Source organism: Adelges cooleyi, unplaced genomic scaffold (genome assembly GCF_023614345.1).
Source record: "Adelges cooleyi isolate 19-005CV unplaced genomic scaffold, UGA_ACOO_1.1 ACOO_flye_CR_arks_rails_tigmint_CR_PRNA_307, whole genome shotgun sequence".
Classification (NCBI taxonomy): domain Eukaryota; kingdom Metazoa; phylum Arthropoda; class Insecta; order Hemiptera; family Adelgidae; genus Adelges; species Adelges cooleyi.
In genome coordinates, this window is record NW_026095978.1 from 1,119,118 (window position 1) to 1,141,740 (window position 22,623).

The window sequence follows — 22,623 nt, forward strand, 5'->3', positions numbered from 1 at the left end:
ATAAACTTATTTACATATTTAAAACAGCATTAGACCGAATGGTTTCTAATGACTACTAAGTTTTAATTCGAGCCGACAAGAGACCACCTAGAGAACACGAACGTTGATTAAATGCACCTCAGATAGACGAAGTCGTCAGCCTAATTGTAGACAATGAAAATACAAGCCGTGACATAATTGTACAGCGAAGAAGAGAAGGACTACAACGCATTACAGAGACACGCCGTTCATATGTCACCCTCTAATATCCATTAATATTTCTGCACGGGGAGGACGGATATCATTTTAATGTGAAACAAATCCAACCTGAAATGTTTAGTCATTAAAATCCGAGCTCTATGAATTACTATGCATCCCTAACATTACAGGTTTTAAAAAAAGAATTAGAAAAAAATAAAGAAAATGGAAAAAAGGAAAAAAAAAATGATAACAATGGTGGACCTTTGGGACCTTATTAACGCTTATAAGGTATCAAACGACACGGCATTCAATGATCTCCGAAAAAAAAGCTGGGCAAATTCGAGAAATGACATAACGAACAATTTAACTTGACAGCTAAAATAATTTTAAAAATTATCTCTCAAAACATTTCAAAAAACATATTTTTAATCGTACTTTATTAATACTTCAGTTTTTTGCTGACAAAACACAATTTTTGATAGGTGGTCTTAAATGCATAGACATAACAGACACAGGAATGAAAGTATTTTTTAAATAATAATTTTACATCAACAGACCTTTTAGAAAAACTAAAGGTAGAAAATACTCTTGCATGTGATACTATAAGATCAAATAGAAATAATATTCCATCTTTAGCTCCGGATAAAACTTTAAAAAGAGGCATGTATAATTTTAAGACTTCTCGTTTGGATATTTCTGTTTATAAGCAGATGGACAATAGAATTGTACATTTGGCATGTACGGTGTCGAAGAAAGTAGTGTACTGATAATTGAGCGTGATGGAACAAAAACAAATATAAAATGTCCTGCTGTTATAAATAATTATTATATGTACAAGGGTGGAGTCGATAAAGTACGATACCAAATTAAGCGTATTACAATTTCGTAGATCAGTAGCTTAGGGGTTAATAACCTAAGGTAAATTTGGTTTAAAAAGAACACCTGATATAACCCCACGAACTTCTAAAGTTAGAACATATTTACAACCAAAAAGGGGCAAACAGTTGTTTTCTACCCCATCTGATGTGAGGTTAGGAAACTAGGGGGCCCACTGGATAGAATTTGTTAAAACCAGAAGATGTGAAGTGTGTAGTAAGAAACAAATAGAGTCTAAACTATATACCAAATGTTCAACTTATAATATTTATTTGTATCTAAATGAAAGAAACCTTGTTTTAATAAATATCATTCAAAATAAAATATTTTTATTATTATTATAAATTATGTACTATAACCTATAGCTTTTGACTTTATAATAATTTGTATTTAGTTTAAAATAAAAAAAAGTATCATTGTGTAATATTCACTGTATTATAGTTTTGAACATCGTACCCACCTCCAACATTTCCTATCTACAGTATACAAAAGTTGACCATTTAATTTTCATTCTATAATGGTTTTCTTTAAGTTAATGTTGTTGTTAAATTAAAACATGTAGTATACATACATTTATAGATTTAAGATGGTCATTATTTAAAAAATTAATATTATGTTTAATTAAATAACTAATTTTTCAATAAATATAAAGAAGATTATGCTGTTTTTACAGTACCAAATGAAGAAACAAGTGAATTAATTAATGTATTAAGGAAAGCAATATCAGTAAGTTCTAGTGAAGTCTGGGATTACATGGCCACAATTGATAAAATGAGTTTCAAGGATATAACTATACTAGTGCCACCGAGAGAACGCTACTGGGCGGCGACTAAAACTCGTCCGTTTTCGCGCATTCCTCCCACTATACCTGCCTGGACGCTGGCCGCCGCCGCCGTTACGTTTATCGCCATTTTACGTTTAGGTATATATAACTAAGTTTTTTTGTTTTACCATTGTTTTTAGTGTTTACTATTTTAGTACTTAGACTACTAAGTACAACATGGACCTTATCGAGATTTCTCCTTCCAAAAAAAATCCTCGTGGAAAAGTAAGTGTTTGTATGACTAATTTTCTATTGCGAATTATTAATTTTTAAATATATATTATTTTCTTTAGCTTGTTGGTACTGGTCAAATGCAGATCAATCTGTACAAAAACAAAGTCAAGCAACAACTTGAAAACTCAGACAGCCCTAGATTGAACTACAGACAAATGCTTTTAGAAATTTCCAAGTCAAGTGGCATTGGACAACGTACAATACAAACAACATTGGCCGAATATAAAAAAGACCGTACAGTTTCATCGCCTAACAAGAAAAAATCAGACCTACAATAATTGATGTAGTGAACGATTTTGATAAAAATGCCATTAGGCGAAAAATACATGGCTTTTGGTTGAACCGTGAAGTACCTACAGTTGCGAAGATGTTAATAGCCATTAATGATGATGAAACTTTACCTAATCTTAAACGTTCGTCATTTCAAAAAGTTTTGAAGGATCTGCAATTTGTTTATGTCAAAAAAGCTCGTTGTAGTGCACTTATCGAAAGAGAAGACATACAACGTTGGCGCCGAGGATATTTGGATCAAATAAGGCAATACAGAGCACAAAAAAGACCAATATATTGCTTGGATGAGACGTGGATCAACGAATAAAAAAGCATGGGTCGACAGTACGGTCAATTCACCACGTGAGGCATTCCTGAGAGGCCTCACCACAGCACAAAAGGAACCCTTAGAAAAAGGTAAGCGACTCATTGTGTTGCACATACGATCGACTGACGGCTTTTTACCTGGGGGCCTTTTGGGCTTCGAATCCAAAACCAACTTATCAGATAACCATGAATGGTAATACTTTCTTTGAATGGTTTGTAAAAATTCTGCCGCTACTTAAAGAAAATGCCGTAATTGTTATGGATAATACGTCTTATCATTCCGTTAAGAAAGATCGAATTCCAGTAATGTCTTGGAAAAAACAAGATATTATAAATTGGCTGGAAAGTAAAGATGAGATCGTTACCCAGCCAACAATAAAAGCGCTATTATTAGAAAAAGTCCAAACATTGAAATCGCAATACGACAAATACGTGATAGACGAGTACGCAAAAGACAACAACAAAACTATATTAAGATTACCGCCATACCACTGCGAGCTGAACCCTATCGAGCTCGCGTGGTCGTCTGTCAAAAGCTATGTCCGGACGCATAACAACACCTTCAAATTAAAAGACGTTCTAGTTATTAAAAAGAGGCGTGGAACACGTAACACCGGAAATGTGGACGAATTTTGTTCGGCACGTCGTAAAGGAGGAAGTGAAATTTTGGAAAATTGACAATATAACAGACGAAATTTTAGACCAAGAACCTGAAGATGGAGCACGTCATATCCTAACGATAGGAACAGGCGATACAGACGAAGACTGGGATTGAGACACAAATTAATTTTATTTACATTTTTTTCTGTATTTTAATAATTTTTTTATAGGTATCATTTGGAATTAATAAATAAATGCATACATAAAATATTTACATATGTATATTGTATACCTACCATGAGCGACAGTCACCAGGCATTTGTCACTGGCACCCGACAGTGCTGTTTCGCATCGCCAAGGTTTTATGCTGTTCCGCATCACCGAGGTTTTATGGTGTTCCGCATCACCGAGGTTTTATGCTGTTCCGCATCACCGAGGTTTTGTGTTGTTCCAATCGCCGAGAACTGAACGCTCGTGGTCGCTGGACCGTGTTCTTCTGTCTGTCGACGGGTGTGGTGGAGCTAAAGAAAGCAAATTAGAATCCACCGTGTTTTAACCCTTTCCGTCACCACGTTCTCTATAGAGGACACTTGATTTTCATTAGCTTTATGGACAAATTCTATGATATAACTGTTGTCAGTTTATAGTGTACTCTCAAGAGGACAGGTATATATTTCATATTTGACCGATTGTGCCATCTAGTATTAGGATTTTCGACTAAATTTTAAATACTAATCTTCGTTTTATTGTTTATCTTAATCTACGTCCCTTCCGAGAATTGTTGATTATTTTTCTAAACAATATAGGTATTTGTGAAATCAACCAACGTACTAGATAAGAAAAATGTTCATTCGATCACACGTTATACTTCGGTTTACTCGTGTACTCTTGTGTAAATGTATATATTGTTTAAATAATTAAAAATATGATTCGTCCAGATCGAAATAAATTATTAGATAATGACATCTTAGATATATTAAATAATGGAGATGACTCCGAAATTGAGGAATTGGCCAACGATGATGATGTGGGTGATATTTTCTGTCATGAATTCGATGATATAGGATACTTACCTGTATTCCTGGATAAGAAAGAAGCTGAAAGATGCAAAAATTTGGGTTGTAAATCTAAAACGTATGTAAGCTGTAAAAAATTCAACGTCAAATTATGTATAGCACGTAATAAAAATTGTTTTGAGTCATTTCATTCTAAATAAAAAAACTTTTTAAATATATATTTAACTTGTATCCATGTAATGTATTATAATTTTAATTCCATATAATTTGTATAAATAATTAAAACGTTTTCTTATTAAAACATACCTAATTCATAATAAGTATACAACTGATGTAGTATTTTTTTTATAATTAGTCTTAGATACCTTTAAGTCATGCTGTCCTTTTGAGAGGACACATTTTATCTCAGGATCAGGCTGTCCAATCGATTTGGGACCAACATTCATTTTTTTTTAAATGTTAGTTTAATTTAAGTTGAAAAAAAAATTGTTTTTCCTAACAATAGAAATGCACGACCGAAAGGGTTAAACGGTTATCGTTTAATTAGATTAATTTATTTCTGTTTTTTTTTTTATAACTAAGTGAACCAGTTGTCTTAGGTTAATAGCAATTTGTTTAATTTTTTTATTCACCCTTAATGCTTAAACCAATAAAAATTGATTTAAATTGTGCCATGTATGATTTGCTGTTTTAAATTTCAAAATAATGAGTTTATTAAATATTTATGCTAATTTAAACCCCCATTTCGGAAAATAATACAAAATAGACAAATATCCAAAAATAATAATATCCTGTAAATATAGTCAATACAATATTACAAAAATATGAGCCCACAAGCAATACATCTGCTACTAAAACTATAATTCAAGTGAACAAAATTGTAAACATGAAAACAGACGTACAATTTAAAGCAGCGGTGATGAATAAACCCCTAACGGTAAGACGCGTACGGAGCAAAAGAGGCGTGTCAATTTAAAATATTTTGAAAAAATACATAGGTAAAATTTTTACCTAATCAAATAATAATAAATTTATTTAAAGTATGAAAGGAATTGATCTTATACATAGTTAATACTATGTAAAATGTATAGATTATAGAGACTTACCTCAAACAAATTGCAAGTTTTTCTTTTGACCCAATAGGCTTCCTCCAGTTTGTTATCATTTTTGATATCCTGGGCGAGACAAGTTCGTGTATTTCCTCAAATTGTTCTCGAATCATACAGAAATAATTAACAAAACGGTCTTCAAAAGAATACAGTTCGACGCAGAGACGGTGGAACTCACCAAATTTTTCTCTTTTTTGATTGATCTCGTGCGAGATTGATCGACGAAAAGGGTTATGTCTTGATTCGTGGCGAAACACATGCTGTAATGCATTTTGAACATTTCGTCTTGTCATACACATCAAGAAATCTAAAAGAAATATTTTATTTTTTTATTGCAATTAAATTAATAGTTTAAATATATAACCTAAGTCGACGAAATCTCCCAAATAATTTTCGAAAACTTTGTTCAATTACTATCCGACAGGAGTTTAATTTATAATTGAAATGCCTTTGTTGCCGTGTTAAATGTCCATTGTCCCTAATGTCCACAGTCATTAGACAGTGCAATAATGGTTATGCACAATCGCCAATGATATGCATATCTTTAGGGAAAAGATTTAGTGAGTTGTAATAAGTTGGTCACCAATTGGGCTGTTTTTAAAAACATGTGTATCATGTGCAGATCCAGGCCAACCAGCAAATATGTTTATAAATTTATATTCAGAATCACAAACGCTCCGAAATAACAGTTTATAGGTAGTTCAAACATAAAAAAAATTATACTATTCCAATTTTAAAAAGCTTTACTTGTAAAAGTATTTAATTTATCTTAAAAAAAAAGGCTAAGATTAATCATAATACAGTCCAATTAAAAACAGCATTAGAAGTACCACCTAGTGTTCAAAATAACACAAATGTGTGTTCTAGGCGCTGTTTGTGTAAATATTTTAGCTACCTGTTATTTTGGCCACAGTTCTGTGCTCGGCTATTTTTTTACTAATATTATGCAATAAATATAAAAATTAAAATATACCTATTGTGTTGGTTTCAAAATTACTATAGCTCATATAATTACAATTTATAAAAAAAATATCAAATGAATTTACCCATGGAAACATTTAATTGTTTAACTACATCCAAAAAATCAGAGTGTATTTTTATTGTTTATTTAAAAATTTCGACTAATTATTTTAAATGTAACTATTTTTAAAGCGGACAATATACATTAATTATGTCTTTATTTTTGGGTATTTTACCTTGGGCAGTTGGTATTTCAATGTTGGCAGCTTCTTTCATAGTGAGTTATAATACTTGATTACCATTAATAATAGATGGTACATAAATTATCCAATATCACAAAATAGCATACATACTTTCCGATCTACAGAGAAAAATGGACAATAAAATAAGTAACGTTTTAGAACTCAGAATTATCACTACTATTCACACAGCCATTGTTATCCACATATCAGTGCTGCCATTGATTTTAGTATATACATATAGGCGGTGCTATACACATAAAATCGCTCGCTGTTTTTGTGTACATCACGGTTTATTTGTATATTCTAAAATTAATGGTACTGGCGATATTAAAACATTGTATTCTTATAATAGAAGTGCGACTTAGTCACACGAAAACAATTATTAAAATAGCATAAACATTTTTTTCGTGCTGATACACTTTTAGTGCTTTTCATAAAAAATACAAATTTATAAATAAAATGGCAGGACATACCAAGTGATAACTGTTAGATCAATGAAAAGAACTGTTATCAAAATGTACTTTCTTACAATATTTAAGGCCTGTAGGTTTTACTGTATTTAATAAAGTCAATTTTTTTTTTACAGTTTTTGGCTTTAGTCGGAGAAATTACATGTATAATGTATATAACCAGTGACGCGATGCGTAAGTTATTAAATAATCATTAATACACGAATAAAAATTCTAGAATTTTTTTTTTTTTGTACAACTTATTTAGTTCAACTGTTCATTGCGTCGATTTTCAATGTATTAATATTCACTGCGTGGTTGTGTGCAATACTACACCGAACACAAGCGAGTAAAGTGGGTGTCACTTCAAAATATTAACCTAAATTAGTATAAGTCTATTTATCTTACATTGTCTCTCTATCATCTTTTTTTATCAAAAAAAAAGATTCATTCAAAATGTGTATTTATTTTAGACAGGAACACCGTATTTGACGATAGCCATCAGAGTGTGGATCGCGTTCATTATCACATGGGTACTTTTGTCCATATATTCGTTAGCGTCCACCAGTACATTAAATGAGTGAGTAAGTCATGTTATTTAAATCACGACAATAAAAATATATTCTGTTCACACCAGCTAAAGCAGCGCCACAGAGTGAAAACACTCAGTGCTACTTTAAAATATCCTAAATCATACATGTCAATTTCAAAACATATTATTGTATCTTTTTCTATCAAGTTATGTTTTGTTGTGGCAAAAAGTTAATTGTTTATGACCGGTTGCACCAAACTTGTTAATGAATAAATGGTATCAGCAGTAGGAGTTGTTAATCATACCGGGTCTAATCAATGATAAACTGATAACACACATCCATTATCACTATTTTTCAACGCAAAACATTGATAACAAAATTAAAATATACATACATTTTTACACAGCAATAAATGACCCTTTAATTCAACTCGTAATAAAGTACATTTTTAACAACAGATACAACTTATAACATGGTTTATGCAACAGCATTTATTTTAACTCCAGTTAAACGAGTTTATCTCTGTGTAAATATTTGGTGCAATCCGGCATTAAAATATAATTTTAAATGATGTGTTGCTTAAATGTTATTAAAGTATGGAAAATATGCATCATGTAATCTAGGTGAAACAACATTGTAGGATCGTTTCATATTGCCTAAACAACATTTTGTAAATAAATAATTTAAATCACCTCTTAGTATTTGCAATATTGTTTTATTATTCGCCAATATTGTCAAAATTATTTTACTCCAAATTTTGTTAGAAGCTTAAACATTGTATCATTAATATTATAAAAAAGTATTTTTAATTGCTGTCTCTTATTCCTATAAAACATAGCGAAGTAATACCTAATATTGTTAAAATTTTGATAAAACCAGTTACGAAGTTCATTCGCTTGTTCTTAATGTTATTTAATCGTGGATTTAAAAATAGTTAAATCGACTTAAGATAAGGATTGATTTGTGTTGATTGTTTTTAGTTCACTAAAGAAAGATGTTATTTATTCAGAAGTAAGCAATAAGCATGTCTAAATCTATTATTTAATAAATCATTCTCTTGTATGTTAATTTAAGAAAATCTCTTCTTTTTTATTCGGCATGATATTATTACGAGAGCATAGTGAACGTGTGTCGTTTAACAAAAGCAGTCTACCCAAATAAATCATTGATTTTTAACATTGATATTCATTCAGTGGCGCTCATTTAGCTTACTATGTAATTCAACTGCACGTGCACCTACCGAAGGGTCATAAAATTTAGAACCTTCTATAAGGTTTATATTTCTTTGTTTTTGTATTACGTGTGTGTCTTAATTCTTAGCCAAAAAATGAATGTAAAAAAAGCATTTATTTTGGTTAATAAAAGTTGATGGAAGGGGGGGGGGGTTATAATTGTATCTAATTACATGTGCCGTTATAAAACCCCTGTGCGCCACTGTTGAAATTGTTGCCTCGCTATATTTAAATCGCACCTACCTAAGCAGTCAAAATGTTGTCAGGGCTTTTTGGTATAAAATGTCCAAAAATCAGATCGTTTTCATCAATTCTCTTAAGACGACACAAGAGCAATAATATTGATTAGTGGTCGTACGGCACTTGGGGAGCTCGCAGCGCTAAGGAATTCAAAGTGGCTATTTGATTTCAGCGGTGTTCTTTGTCATAACGGCCGTTGCGTGTCGTCGTTATTCGTGGCCCAATACAACATAATGAACGACGACGGCCCGTACAATCGCACCACTCCGAATCCAGACTATCCCAATACCTTGGCCCCGCGCGTACCTACACCAACCACATTTGACCCGAATAACAACTCCACCGAGGAAACCACTACGAACAGTTCTGCTGGCGGTACTGCTGCCGGCACTACTGGCGGCACCACTTCAATCGCAACCAACGACACGACGACCCCCAAAGGAAACGCTTCGGCAAAATGGTTCATGTTAAACGACAGTCCCGCCGTGACCTTTGTCGTCGACGGTGTACTTTTACCGACATCAGCAGATATCGTCGGCGATTTATTGTCTATGGTCGAACTGGACGAATTCAAAACGGAACAACAACAGATGGACGAAAACGCGGAACATACCGAAACAACCGAATCAGAGTTATTGATGGTCGAGTCGTCTGATGCGTCGCCAAAAAACGAATACGAACTCATAACTTTTCCTAAGTTCCACAATAAGAAATTATCGACGGCCGTACCGGACAAGTAAATTAATATTTCTAATACCTATTTAGTATTTTATTTTAACTAACTATCGAGGGATGGCTGATAGCGACGTATACGTTTTGTTATATATATAAAAAGTAGAGATTTATCCGATTTTGGTGCATTATAAACACATAATCGATATATCAATAATCACAAGTCGATGAGTAAAATGTAAATGTGACTGTAATAATGTTCATACTAGTCAAGAGTAAGTTCGGGAGTATTCGGGATCAGTTATGCAAAAGAATGACGGAACTAAATGAAATGCGATATGAAGTATGGTTGTAAGGCCAGCAATGAATAATGAATAAAAGTGATGGTTGAGAATTGCATAAAATGAATATTACAAATTAGTGACAATTTGTTTAAAAACGATTTTTAAATTTGAGTTTGTATATTGTTTCTAGGTCTTGGCCTGAAAAAGCATGGGAACAAGTCGTGAATTTAAATTTTGATTACTACATAGAAGTATACGACGATACAATTGACTATGATATCACAACATTCAGAATTTCTATGGACACCTCTATATGGGCTCTTATTTGTCCGATTATCTTCTTAGGTAAAATTATAAAAACAATACTAAATTTTGATATTATCTTGAATGTTTAATGTTACAATAAATGTACTTAGTAGATGTAAATATTTATAGTTTATATTTTTTAGCCTTGTTCTTGTTCGGGCTGAAATCGCTTTTGAATTACCAAAAGGATCTCGAAGGGTTGTGTTGCAATTGTACACATGTTTGTGTATGTAGTTGCGGACTTTACTGGCTCGTTTGACAGAAAGGTAAGATAAATACGAACACAATGGTAATCCCTATTTTTACCATAAAAATAAAATAATTGTCGATGTATTTTTTACTATTGATCTGTATCCGTTGTCGCCAACTAAATTCAGCGACCAGCAGCTAATCACACACGAGGACACCACGGATCAACACCAAACAAAATCACTCATCTTAAATCCAATAATATATGTTAACATCTGCTGGAAATGGCGTTCAATTACATCTCTACAACAATCAGTGAGCCCAAAATTCTAGCCAACTAATGGATTCCAATGAAATCAACCTCTTAGCAAAAAAAAGTTCGTCTGTTCACCGACAAGGGCCAAAGTAACACTACGTTTAAAGAGAAAGTGATCGCATGTGTTATTTTAATGAAAAATTGTTTTTAATACATATTATTGGTTGAAACTTGCGTGGACTTTATTTTGTTTTTATTTTATATCAATATCTTAAATGATCGAGGGCGAGGTTTTACTACCACTAAAACATCTAAAAAAATATAATCTACTATCATATTTTGAGGTAATAAAAAACCGGAATTAATTAGTGAAACTAATTTATACATATTAAATATGCGCACTGATCTAAAATAATATCAACAAAATCGAACTAACTCAAAGTTTGATTTACTTTTGAATTTGTTTTAAATTTAATAATTTTAGATGTACTTAAAAATTAAACGAACGTTCAAAGATATGTAAGTTTGATGATCATTTCTCAAATAATTGTATTTCTTCGTACAAATGTCAGTAATACCTTAAACTCCTACTATATCAGTGCCTACAGAAAATATTGATAATTTGTATGAAGTTTAAATAGATTAGGAACGCTTGGGAATGAGTCTTGTTTATTAAAACAACTCCAGCATAAATAGATTATTTTTTAATAAACATAATTTATTGAATTTAGTTTTTAATTTATTCAAACCATAAATATTTTTAGAATAAAAACTTCAGACGTAATTGTATATTGTATTGAAGAGATACATAGTTTTTATAATTTTATCGGGGCAATAACATAACAAAAAATAATTTTATGGTGAGAACTGAGAAAAAATTCATCAAAAGTCAAATGGTATATTATTTCACATGTAATGCAGATAATTATTTATTGAATGATATCTATTTCAATAAATTAGAAATTAAATAATGTGACTCAAAACACATACCAAGGATGAGCACCAAAAGAAATCTATTAAACAAATTTTAGAGGACTATAGAAAAGTATTTCCTAATTCAAAAAAAGAAACTGTAACAAAGCAACTTAGTTACAGAAATGTATAAAAGATTATACATTAACCTATTATATTAATTGTTTTAAACAAATGTTTTATTATTTTTATTTATTTATTTAATGTTATTTATAACTTACTGTACTTAACTTGTATATTGTATCTATTGTATTGTATAATTTTATTTTTGTTTATTGTATATACCGCCCAGCCACCACTGATTCCCTCGCGCAGGGCCGTCTCCACAGCGGTCGACGTCATGCCATGGAATGTCGCTGCCAAAAGTTACCATGACCGACCGAAGAAACGCACAGCATGGATAACAGTTAATTAAGCATATAGTAGAGAATTCGATAAAAAGGAAGATAGAAAAAAAAATGTAATTTGTATGTAATTTTAGTAACTTAATTATAAAAACTACTAGAAGATTCTTATTAGGTACATCGAAAAAATGATCTAAACTTAAAAAAGCTAATTATGATTGTAGATCATACAATTCAAATATTGAATGTATGCTACAATAGTGTTTTAATATATTATTTTGTATAAAATTGTATGCGTTTTTCGTTAAAGATAAAGATTTAAAAATTTTGATGAACAAGATTGTTTTTAAGGTTAAAATGTATACAACGAATTATTTTTTTATAAAAAGAATAATTATAGTAGAATATCATTGTTTGTATACTTTTTGATACAATTAAAATCAATTTACATTAGAAAAGTGTTATGTAGCTGTGATAAGAAATACGCGTGATACATAATTGTAACCTAATAGTACTTAAATTTAAATATAATTTGTTTGCAAAAAATAATCTGCCAACTTGTTTCTTTTCTGAATTGACTGATGTTGTTCGATGTCAACGAGTCCATCTATAATCATTGCATCTTTGACACTGAATCCATCTCTAGTCCTTACAAAATTATGCAGGGCATAGCTAGTCTTAACAGAACAGAGAAATCGAAATTTCCATTAGTAGGTTTGTTAAACATTTTCCATTTATTTGTCAGTTTTCTAAATTCACATTCGACATTTCTCCGAGCTTTTGACAATCTATAATTAAATATTCTTTTTTTACCTGATAAAACTTTACCACTGAAAGGTCTCATTATCTTGCGATAGAGAAAATGCTTCTTCTCCAAAAAATGTTGTATGGCATATTTGGTCCTAAATTACCTGGTCGTGGATGGCTTCTTGAGATATTCATGTTCATTCAAAAATGTTTGATTTCTACTTATTTGGGACAGTGGCAGTAGGAACGCTGTTTTGAGGCCTGATCCAGTATGGTATCACAAGCTATTTAGAATTCGGATGCACTTGCCAAATACGTATAATTAAAATATCTTTTGTCCTGTTGCCCATAATATATTATAATACATATTGATACATACTCAATGATTATATATTTTGTACCTACCACAGCCACGGGGGCAACCTGCGATCAGGATACGGCCCAATTGATATATTATTTTGTATTTCAACGGTCAGCCATCGCATATTAAACTCGTTCAGTCGTTTTCAGTCCGAAAGCTAAATTTGAGTATGAACTTGACTAGCCATCACTAAGTAAAAAAACGTACTACAATAATGACATCACAGCTAGCTTCAGCTCTAAATAGAACAAATGTTTCTAAACGAAATGCCACTTATATTTTAGTAGCTTTTTTAACGTCTTCAGGAAAAATTAAAATGACGTAAAGATTATTCGGAAAGCTCGAATAGAGCGCCGAGGCGGTTAAATCGTTTTCTGGACATTTACAGATGAGGAACAAAAACAATATATTTTACAAGTAGTAAAACATAGAAATGAGTTTCCTGATTGCAAAAAAACAGTTTTAATAAACACTTAGAAAAAGTTGTTTCTGGACTTTTATATTATAATAATAAAGTATTTTGTTATTTTATATTATGTTATATCTAATTAAAAATATATAAAGTAAATAAATTGTAATAAATCTAACAGCTAAAATTCATAACGATAAGTATTTTATTATTTGACACATATTATACATTTTTCTGTAAAATGTTCATTTTGGTGCACCAAAAAATGTCAAAAAAAGATAAAATTCGTATCATTGTTCGATATTTTAAACAACTCAGAAGATCATGACGACATTGCCAGTAGATGTGCCAGTCACACATTGAATTTATTTGCCACTTCTGATATTGAAAAATTAATTAATGGATTTAAAATAAAATCTATTTTGAGTGAAAAATAAAAAAAATTGTAACTTTTAAAAATTTTAACCGTAAAACTTTGCAGAACTGACAAAACTTTGGAGCAAACAAAATCAATTTCACCTCATAGCTGAAAAATGTATGAACAAATTGTAGTATTTCTAAAATCGCCAAGTCCTAGAAAGACATATTAGACATATTAAGACATATTAAAATTATTGTCAAACCAAAAATGTATTAGTTATTTATCTTGCAGTAATGAAGATAAGATAGACATCGTTGATGCTTTTGTAATAATGGTCGTGTAAACCACCATAATAACCATTATTGGAGTAGCACTATTCTCCACTGGATTTCTGAAACTAATAACCAAGTACGGTGGTGTTATAATATATAGTTATTAATAGTTATCTTGTAAGTCCTTTTTTCTTTAAAGAAAATCTTAATGGAAATAAATATTTAGAATTTTTTAAAATTAGCTTGCCAGTATTACTGGAACATTTATCGCTGGAGAAGCACCTAATAATGTTTTGAAAACAAGATGGGGCTCCAGCTCACAACACAACTTGTGTTCAGAATTTTTTGCAGGAGATTTTTAAAAATAACTTAATGGGGACAAGAAGTCCGGAAATCCAATGGCCTCCGCGTTCGCCTCATCTCACACCGTTAAATTTTATTTTAACATGTTAAAAATTAAGTTTAAAAAGAACCATTGAAAAACATACAACTCAAAAAATAAAATAACTTATGTATGTCAAAATATTCCAAAACATATATTAAAAATGTAACCTCTAATGAAGTAAAATTCTGTTAGCCATAATAATACAGCAAAAAACTAGATGTAACAAAAGAAATATCATTAATTGTATTTTACTAATTATGATCAATGTTGTACCTGGACTTGGAATTCAGCAGTATTAACAATACAAATTGTATGTGAAATGTCTAAATATGTATTTAAGTATATAAATATTGTCTGTAAATTAAATATGCAACAACTCCAAACACATCAACAACCAAAGGACATTACAAGAGAAAAACAAACAAAACAGAACTATGCAGAACTTTATGTATGATATTATCATTTTTATTGTTAACATAAATTTTGCCAAACATTTTACATAAACTTATAATACAATTTACATAACTTTTGTAGTTTATTTAAAAATAAAATTAAAAATTGTACATTGTTTTTCAGAAAAATTATATATTTTTTTATTCTAATAATACAATTCTAGGTTTAATTATAAAAAGAAATACAAACGAAAAATTAAAACAAATTTTCACAAAAAGCTAAAATTAGCAACATTTTCCCCACTGACACTTGTTGATATCAAAACAATAATTTTATCACAAGATTGACTTAAGCTTATGTTCATCAAATCATCTACTATTTAAGTTTTTAGAACTTTTAGGCTTTTTATTTAGTAAAATTTTAGATTTTTTAATTTTATTAATCATGGAAGCGGCGTACAATGAATTTAAAAATAAGAACCCAAAATCTGTTTCTACGAAGATGCAGTTTTAGATTGCCTATAGCAACCAAAATCTCAAGATCCTTAAAAAAAACCAAATAAGAACATTTATACGTTCAGTGCGACTTTTTTTAACAGTGGGTAGACTAGATTAGGTCACAAGGTAAGAACAGTTCTCGATTATGGCACACTAGTATTAAAATGATCTTTGTTTCTGCGTAATTCAAAAGAACGAAAACAAAAATATGAGTTAAGAACTTAGTTGATTTGGAACAAATAGTTAGTGAGCTTACATTGGAGACATCTGAGAAAGATGATTCAATAAAATCCATAAAGTCATAAGTAGTAAGTAAAAACTTAAATAAACAATTAAAAAAATCATAAATTACTGTTAAGAACTAAACAAATTAAAATCTATTTATCAATCATTGGAGAACCAAAATTTAAAACTTCAAGAAGAAAAAGTTCTCAAATTCTTAATTTTGAATATTTATATAATTTTATTTACTATTTTTTTTTTACAATTTAGGTTGGAATCTAAATCGAACAGAGGACTCCAATTAGTTCTAAAGTAATAATGACTGTTTATAATTTATACTGTAATTAAAATCAACTAATTTTATGATTTAGGGATCTTCAAGTCATTTATAATGTGATGAATGAGCTAGATCTAAAAATTTCAAAAAGGTTCGATTCCCTTGAACAAAAAACAACCAAAGGATCAGAAAAAAAATAAAGAAGGAAATTTAGAATTATTTGAAGTAAAAATAAATAAATGCATTTTAACAAATTTACTTTCATAATTTTTTATTGTTGTTGTAGTGTACGGAATCGTGATGCCCAATCTACACCAATTTTAACGTGTTATATTATAATCATTTAAAGCCTCTTCCATAAACGATGTAAAAATCTTTCAAATCTTAAGAATACAGTCACAAAGTTTAAAGGGATAACCGAAGCTGTTAACTCTCCAGGGAAGATGAGTTTGACGTATTCGGAAGACATGTCGGACTAAAGCTAAAATCAATGTCATTACTATTGGCACCCGAGACTCAAAAACACATTCAAGTATATTTGAATAGACTTCGACGACAGGCATTTAGAATACCCTCCTGAGCACAACAGATATACGAGATTAAACAATTCATCATTATCGCCATACACTACAATTTTTGGGGGTTTTCCAAAAGGAACAGAATCAGTTAACTTTTCTTAATTTTTCTCTTTACACCGCTTTAAAAAAAAAAAAATTACTTAAAAACCGATTACAATCGAACAATTTAGATTTTAATCCAAGATGTCAGTTCAAGAATACTTTAAAAAATGTATACCACAACAACAATACTAATGCTTGTGTCCTTAATCAGTTTAAATAGTTTTACGACACTGTTGAAAAACAACGACAAAAACCAAGCAAGTTAGTTTATTAATTATTAAAAAGTGATAGAGTTCTAGTGAAAGACTTCTAATTCGAACAGTTGAGTCCAGCACCGTTCAGCTGTTAGTAAAAGAACAAATAAGTTAGCTGCTGTGCAGTGATAGAAAATTCGCTTTAAAAAATCGTTTTTAATTTGCTGCTATACCGCTTTACTGTGCTATCATAATATCATCATAGTAGGGAATAAGGAACGGTTTCGCTGTTTGTTCGGTAAACTTGTGAGAAATTGACGTTTCTTTGGGAACACAAACCGCTGTGCCCTTAGCGACGACCGTTCTGTCAACAAACTCCTTTAGTTTCATAATATGGTACCTCGTCTCGGCACGTATGAAACGTATAATTCTCAGTACATTTTCCTCGTTGTCGATTCGGAAGTCGCTTGCGTTCCACCGGAAGTGTAGTCTAGCAAACAGACTGTGTGAAAGGCCTTCTTTACATAATACAGAGAAGCGTGCTCGTGGCATTGGCAAAGTGTCTGGTGTGCGTCTTTTGACCGGAGCAGCTGTTTATATATTATAAGACTCTCTTGACTGGGGAAAATTATATTATCATGACCATGCCGAAAAACCACGTCCGGTTCGACGAGAACAACCGCAGTAGAACCGCCGGCAATCAAAAGCGCCACGCATTGATCTGTAAGTTGGACAGGCAAAACAAACCGTTAGCTACCCCGCCGGACCTGAGGGTCATCGACAGGGTCACGTTCGGTAGGTTAAAGAACAAGTCGGTGGTGGTGACGGCCGAAGAGCGGCGGATGTTGGCCGAACGATTGATAGCCGAAAGGGAGAGACTGGAGAACGAGAGCGCAGCCAGGAAAAAACAGCTCCTGAGTTACGACAACTTAAGGGCAAAGGGCAAAAAACTGGCACAGGTGACGTACATGTTTTGTTAAGTAGATATTTAAAAATTACAAATGTATATATATATATCATGTCTAAAAAAATTAGTTTTCAAGTTGGCAAATCTGTTTAATGAGAAATCACAATTTACCGTTATGATCAAATGTATAAAAAAATGCATGGGAAGTATTTATGTTGAGTTGAGATTTAAAATTTTAGGGATTTTTATTTTAATAGACTACTATCAATTAAAAGAGTAAGGAGTAGAAACTTAAATGAAAAAAAACAGTAGGTTAGATGTTTATATATATATATTATATACTTTTTTTTATTGGTTCGTTTTGAAAGTAAAATGTATTATCTTTGATATAATATTATTACAAAATAATATTATGACGTGCTATCTATCTTGCAAGAATCGATTACAACGTTATTGTTTTGGTTCTCGTTTAAAAGTATACACTGTTGTGTTATTGTAAAATCAATAGCGGTTACTTAGATAAAAATTGGTTTCTCATCTGAAAGGCCAGAAATGAATCGAGTATGCTTTGACCGGGTAAATGTGAATAAAAATAGGGTTCTTACTAGTAAGATTCAATTGAACACAAACGATGGGGCTCGATGAGTTCAAATTTCGAAAGTAGAGAGCCAGTCAAATTTACATGTATTGCAATAAAAATAAAATGAACTATATTCAATTTATTCGTTACTATTTCATTTTAAAACTTATTTACTTACCGTTTTCGACATGATGTATATTTTTTGAAATTTTTAATACGGCGATATTTAATTTTTATATAAATCAATTCAAACAAGTTTTATAATGTTTGACAATTTACGTTTCTGATTCACATTTTTATATAATTATAATTACATATATTATTCATATTTATTATAAAAATCCTAAAAATCGGTGTGGTGTATATATTCAAACCGGCTACAGTAATGCTTTAGTTCTGTTCCCGCAAGGCTGCATCATTAACAATTTTTGAGGGTTCTGTGTATAATAGATATTTTTAACATACAGAGTAAATTTCAGTCGTATGTATTTTTATTATCAAAAAGATAATAAAAACAACTACAATTTATATTATTGTATGTATGTTATGCATAATATATATATATAATTTTAATAAAATATTTAAATAGAAACAAAAGTCATATTATGATACTCTTTATATAATATTATATTAGATATATGTAAATGATTCAAGTTTTTCCAACTGGTGTTGCTTTTAATACAACAATTAGGTGGGAAAGAAATATACTACAATTCAATGAAATCGAAAAGAGCCCACACGCTTGCACGTTTGAACCATTGGCTAGTCCGACTGTAATATTTTAAAAAATTATCTTAAATCTTTATTTTTAATTTGATGTTTAGATTTTAGGAAGAAGTGAGTTGTCCCTAAGATTGCGGTATTTTAAACACATAATCTACAAGTTAGACACATATGGATTGAATAATCGGAAAATCGATACATTAAAAACATAAAAATAAAATAAAAAGACATCATTGTAAAAACAATACCTTCTCAGCTCCGCATCGAAGCTAAAACATTATCATTATCATGACAAAGGAATATTGTTTACATTATACAAATTGTATATAAATAATATTAGTAAACATGAACAATTTTATCTTGGTAAAAATTATCATAAACAAATTAAAAATAAAACCTTTGTACAATTTTATGAATACAAAATACTGATATATATATTTTTCAAGCTGTAGATACTATGTACTACCATATTGACTCCTCATCACAATATATTGCAACTATATTCATTTAATTATAATAAAAATAATAGATTATGTTTTTGTTAAACAGTTGGACGACGAAGCAAACAAAAAATCCAACTATTTATTAGCCAGGGCACACCAATTGAGACAAGACCAAGAAGATGAAATTAAATGTTGCAACTCGTTGATATTGGGCACCAAATGTCATGCTATAAGAAATGCCCAAATAGCAGAAAAACAACTTATACAGTAAGTATATTTTTACCTGTGGCAAAAAGAATTATGCCTTTCATCCAAAACCGTTCCTATTTTATTTTTTTTATTCATAAAAATATTTGGTAGGTACATGTCTTCATACGCTTTTATACAGATCACTCGTTTAAACTAAACTATGAAATCCTCTATAATTTTTATAGTAGATATATTTCCGAATTAGAAGTTACAATATTACCACTCACAATTGACAAAGTTCACACTAACACAAAAAACGAACGGTAGGCATGTTTCAAAATAATAAGCTATATGACACAATTCTGTGAAATTAAATTTTTTGATTGTATTCAATTCAAATAGTTTTTATCTGCAAATTTAGCAATACAAGTAGTAATACACCATTTACTGGTACACCCGAAATAATTAAATCGACTATAGCAACATAGATCACCAATATGAACCTATTAAGTATACTATTAGGTTAAAGCTAACCCTAGGACCTCTGACTTATGGTATAGGTATTTATATACCTAGAAATGTACATGTGAATTGTATGCAGGAGAGAAATGAAAGAAGAGGAACGTAGGATGGAAAAGATTATGGAACAAGAACGGATTTTGGCTGCTAAGGAGTACGAAAAAGCAGCGGAGATGGACCAACTCAAAAAGAAATTGCAGGCGATGGAGATCGAGAAACAAATTAAAGAAAACGAGATAGCCAGGGAAATGGAAAACGCCAGGATCGCTGAAGTATAATGCACTTAACGCTATTGGGTTTTTATATAAAATACTGTAAGTACATAACGCGAACAGTCGTGTAGGAAGCAAGGGTCCGGACGGAAGCTGCGATTGAGGCTCAGCGCGAAGAAGTCAAGGACTACAAGTCGAGAATGGAAAGACAAGCGGCGTTGCGCAAGGAGTTTCTGCAGTTAAACGCCCAGCTGAGAGACATGAAGAAGATCGAACAGGAGATGAACACCATCGAAATGCTACAGGTGCGGTTGTAATTTTTTAAATTATTACATTCAAGACGACTTCTTATGTATGTCTATATAGATTCAAGAATATACTCGCAAGAAAAACGAGCGAGAAGCGGCGTTCGAGGAAGAAACCAGACAGCAAAAATTGCTTAAGGACAAAACTCTTGCAAAAATACAAGCTAGTCATCAAGCGTCGCAGGACATGCAAGCGGCCAAAGATGAACTCAACGCTCTCAGGATCAGAGATGCGGTACGTTCTCTCTCATTTGACTTTAAGAAGAAAACAAAAACCTAGAAGTTATTATCTCAATATCTTAGACAGTGTTGTACTTACACGTGGTTGCTTTGATTAGGTTTGGAAATACTATTATAAAGGAGGAACATTACTGAGACTGGATGACTGAATCGCGATTTAGATATTATTAAATATCTACTATAGATATTTATTTATGACCGACTTAATAGCTAATATAATTTATTATTATATCATGACATACTAAAACACTCAGTTTTGGATCATTTTTTTTAAGGTGGAACGAGAATGGCGCCACAAAGAACGCACGGCGGCGTTAAAAAGAGCTAAAGATGAAGAAGAACTGAAGAAAGCTAGGCATAAACAAATCGAAGACCAAAGAAAGAATTACGCATTTGAAATTCAAAGGGAAAAAGAAGAATTTGAAAAAGTTGTCAAACTCAATGTTGAAGATATCGAGAAAACCAAAGAGCTGGAAAATAAACACAAACAAGTATTGCAAAATAATTAATATTATGCTTACCTATAATACTTGTATTGCATTCAGAGTGAAATTTGATTTTTATATGAAACAGAAAATAGAACAACACCGGAAAAACCTTTTGAAACAAATTCACGACAGGGAACAAGAAAAGATACAAGAAAGGAAAAAGTTATTCGAGGAAGGTATTAAGCTCAAACAAGAGGAGTTAAACAGACAGAAAACTTTACAGGAGACAATGAAAAATAAAATCGACAACCTCAAGTAAGTTATTGCATCAATGTAAATAATACCATTTAGACCATTTGCTCTAACTAGTCGGGTGTATCATACTCATTAGGCTAACCAAATGAATATGATACACTTAAGAGTTAAGGTGTTGTCTATTAGAAAGCAAATATAAATCATCCTCAGTGACTATTCTTACTATACTTTAGTATACTATTTATTATAAAAATAATAATATACATTCTATACTTCTAAAAATCAAATTGTACATACACTTGTGAACAACACCGAACTTACTATGTACACTGTAATGGCACTAACTATTTATTCAACTTGTTTGTTTCAGAGCACATAATGTACCAGAAAAATACGTTCAAGGAATAGAGAGACAGTTAAAGTTAAATAAATAAAACACTTATTAATATTATGGTACAATATAATATACGTTTTTTTTTACCGTATATATTTCTTGGCACTAATAATATATTGTTAAAAGATTCTTATATATGAGTCTACAATGTTAACTATTTTTCGATTTCAAATATTTAGAAGTATTTTAATTATTTACATTTTCACATATACCGATTATCTTGTGAATCTATAAAACAGGTATAACTCAAGTTCCATATTTTTGGATAAAGAATGTTTGTAACTTACCAAAACTCATCGATAGGTATTCATTAAATGTTGTTTATGTGAAATGGAAACTTCATATTCAATTTTAAAACTTAGTAGCGTAATTAAAACTTTAAATTCTAGCAATAACGAATAATTACCAATATAATATTACATGTGACATAGCTAATAGGATAAAATCAAAATATAAATACTATTAAGGCTTAGACTCAACAAAATTCTAGAAGAAAATCACCTCACTGCGGAGACTAATAAGTCGAAATTCGAATAGCTTTAACTTACAGTTATAAACTTTCACATTTATAAAACA

At 30.9% G+C, this 22,623-nt stretch overlaps 2 protein-coding genes and 1 pseudogene across 2 annotated transcripts; all 3 read left to right on the top strand.

Moving 5' to 3' along the window:
* Nucleotides 1-2,056: 2,056 nt before the first annotated feature.
* On the top strand, nucleotides 2,057-2,711 carry LOC126839732 (uncharacterized; annotated as a pseudogene).
* A 185-nt stretch (nucleotides 2,712-2,896) lies between these two features.
* On the top strand, nucleotides 2,897-3,388 carry LOC126839733 (uncharacterized). Its single transcript, XM_050575147.1, has one exon. It carries the CDS (start codon nucleotides 2,897-2,899, stop codon nucleotides 3,386-3,388), a length of 492 nt encoding a protein of 163 aa, XP_050431104.1.
* Nucleotides 3,389-17,490: 14,102 nt separating this feature from the next.
* LOC126839734 (cilia- and flagella-associated protein 45-like) lies at nucleotides 17,491-22,087 on the top strand. Its single transcript, XM_050575149.1, has 8 exons — nucleotides 17,491-17,811; nucleotides 19,612-19,772; nucleotides 20,296-20,485; nucleotides 20,557-20,730; nucleotides 20,792-20,965; nucleotides 21,246-21,461; nucleotides 21,544-21,713; nucleotides 22,024-22,087. Exons 1-8 carry the CDS (start codon nucleotides 17,491-17,493, stop codon nucleotides 22,085-22,087), a joined length of 1,470 nt encoding a protein of 489 aa, XP_050431106.1.
* The last annotated feature ends 536 nt before the right edge of the window (nucleotides 22,088-22,623 follow it).

Excerpts from the sequence above, each read along its gene's own strand:
- LOC126839734 (XM_050575149.1), top strand. The coding sequence starts at position 17,491 with ATGACCATGCCGAAAAACCACGTCCGGTTCGACGAGAACAACCGCAGT. Across the intron at positions 17,812-19,611 it reads AGGGCAAAAAACTGGCACAG|TTGGACGACGAAGCAAACAA; the intron begins GTGACGTACATG and ends TTTGTTAAACAG. Across the intron at positions 19,773-20,295 it reads GCAGAAAAACAACTTATACA|GAGAGAAATGAAAGAAGAGG; the intron begins GTAAGTATATTT and ends AATTGTATGCAG.
- LOC126839733 (XM_050575147.1), top strand. The coding sequence starts at position 2,897 with ATGAATGGTAATACTTTCTTTGAATGGTTTGTAAAAATTCTGCCGCTA.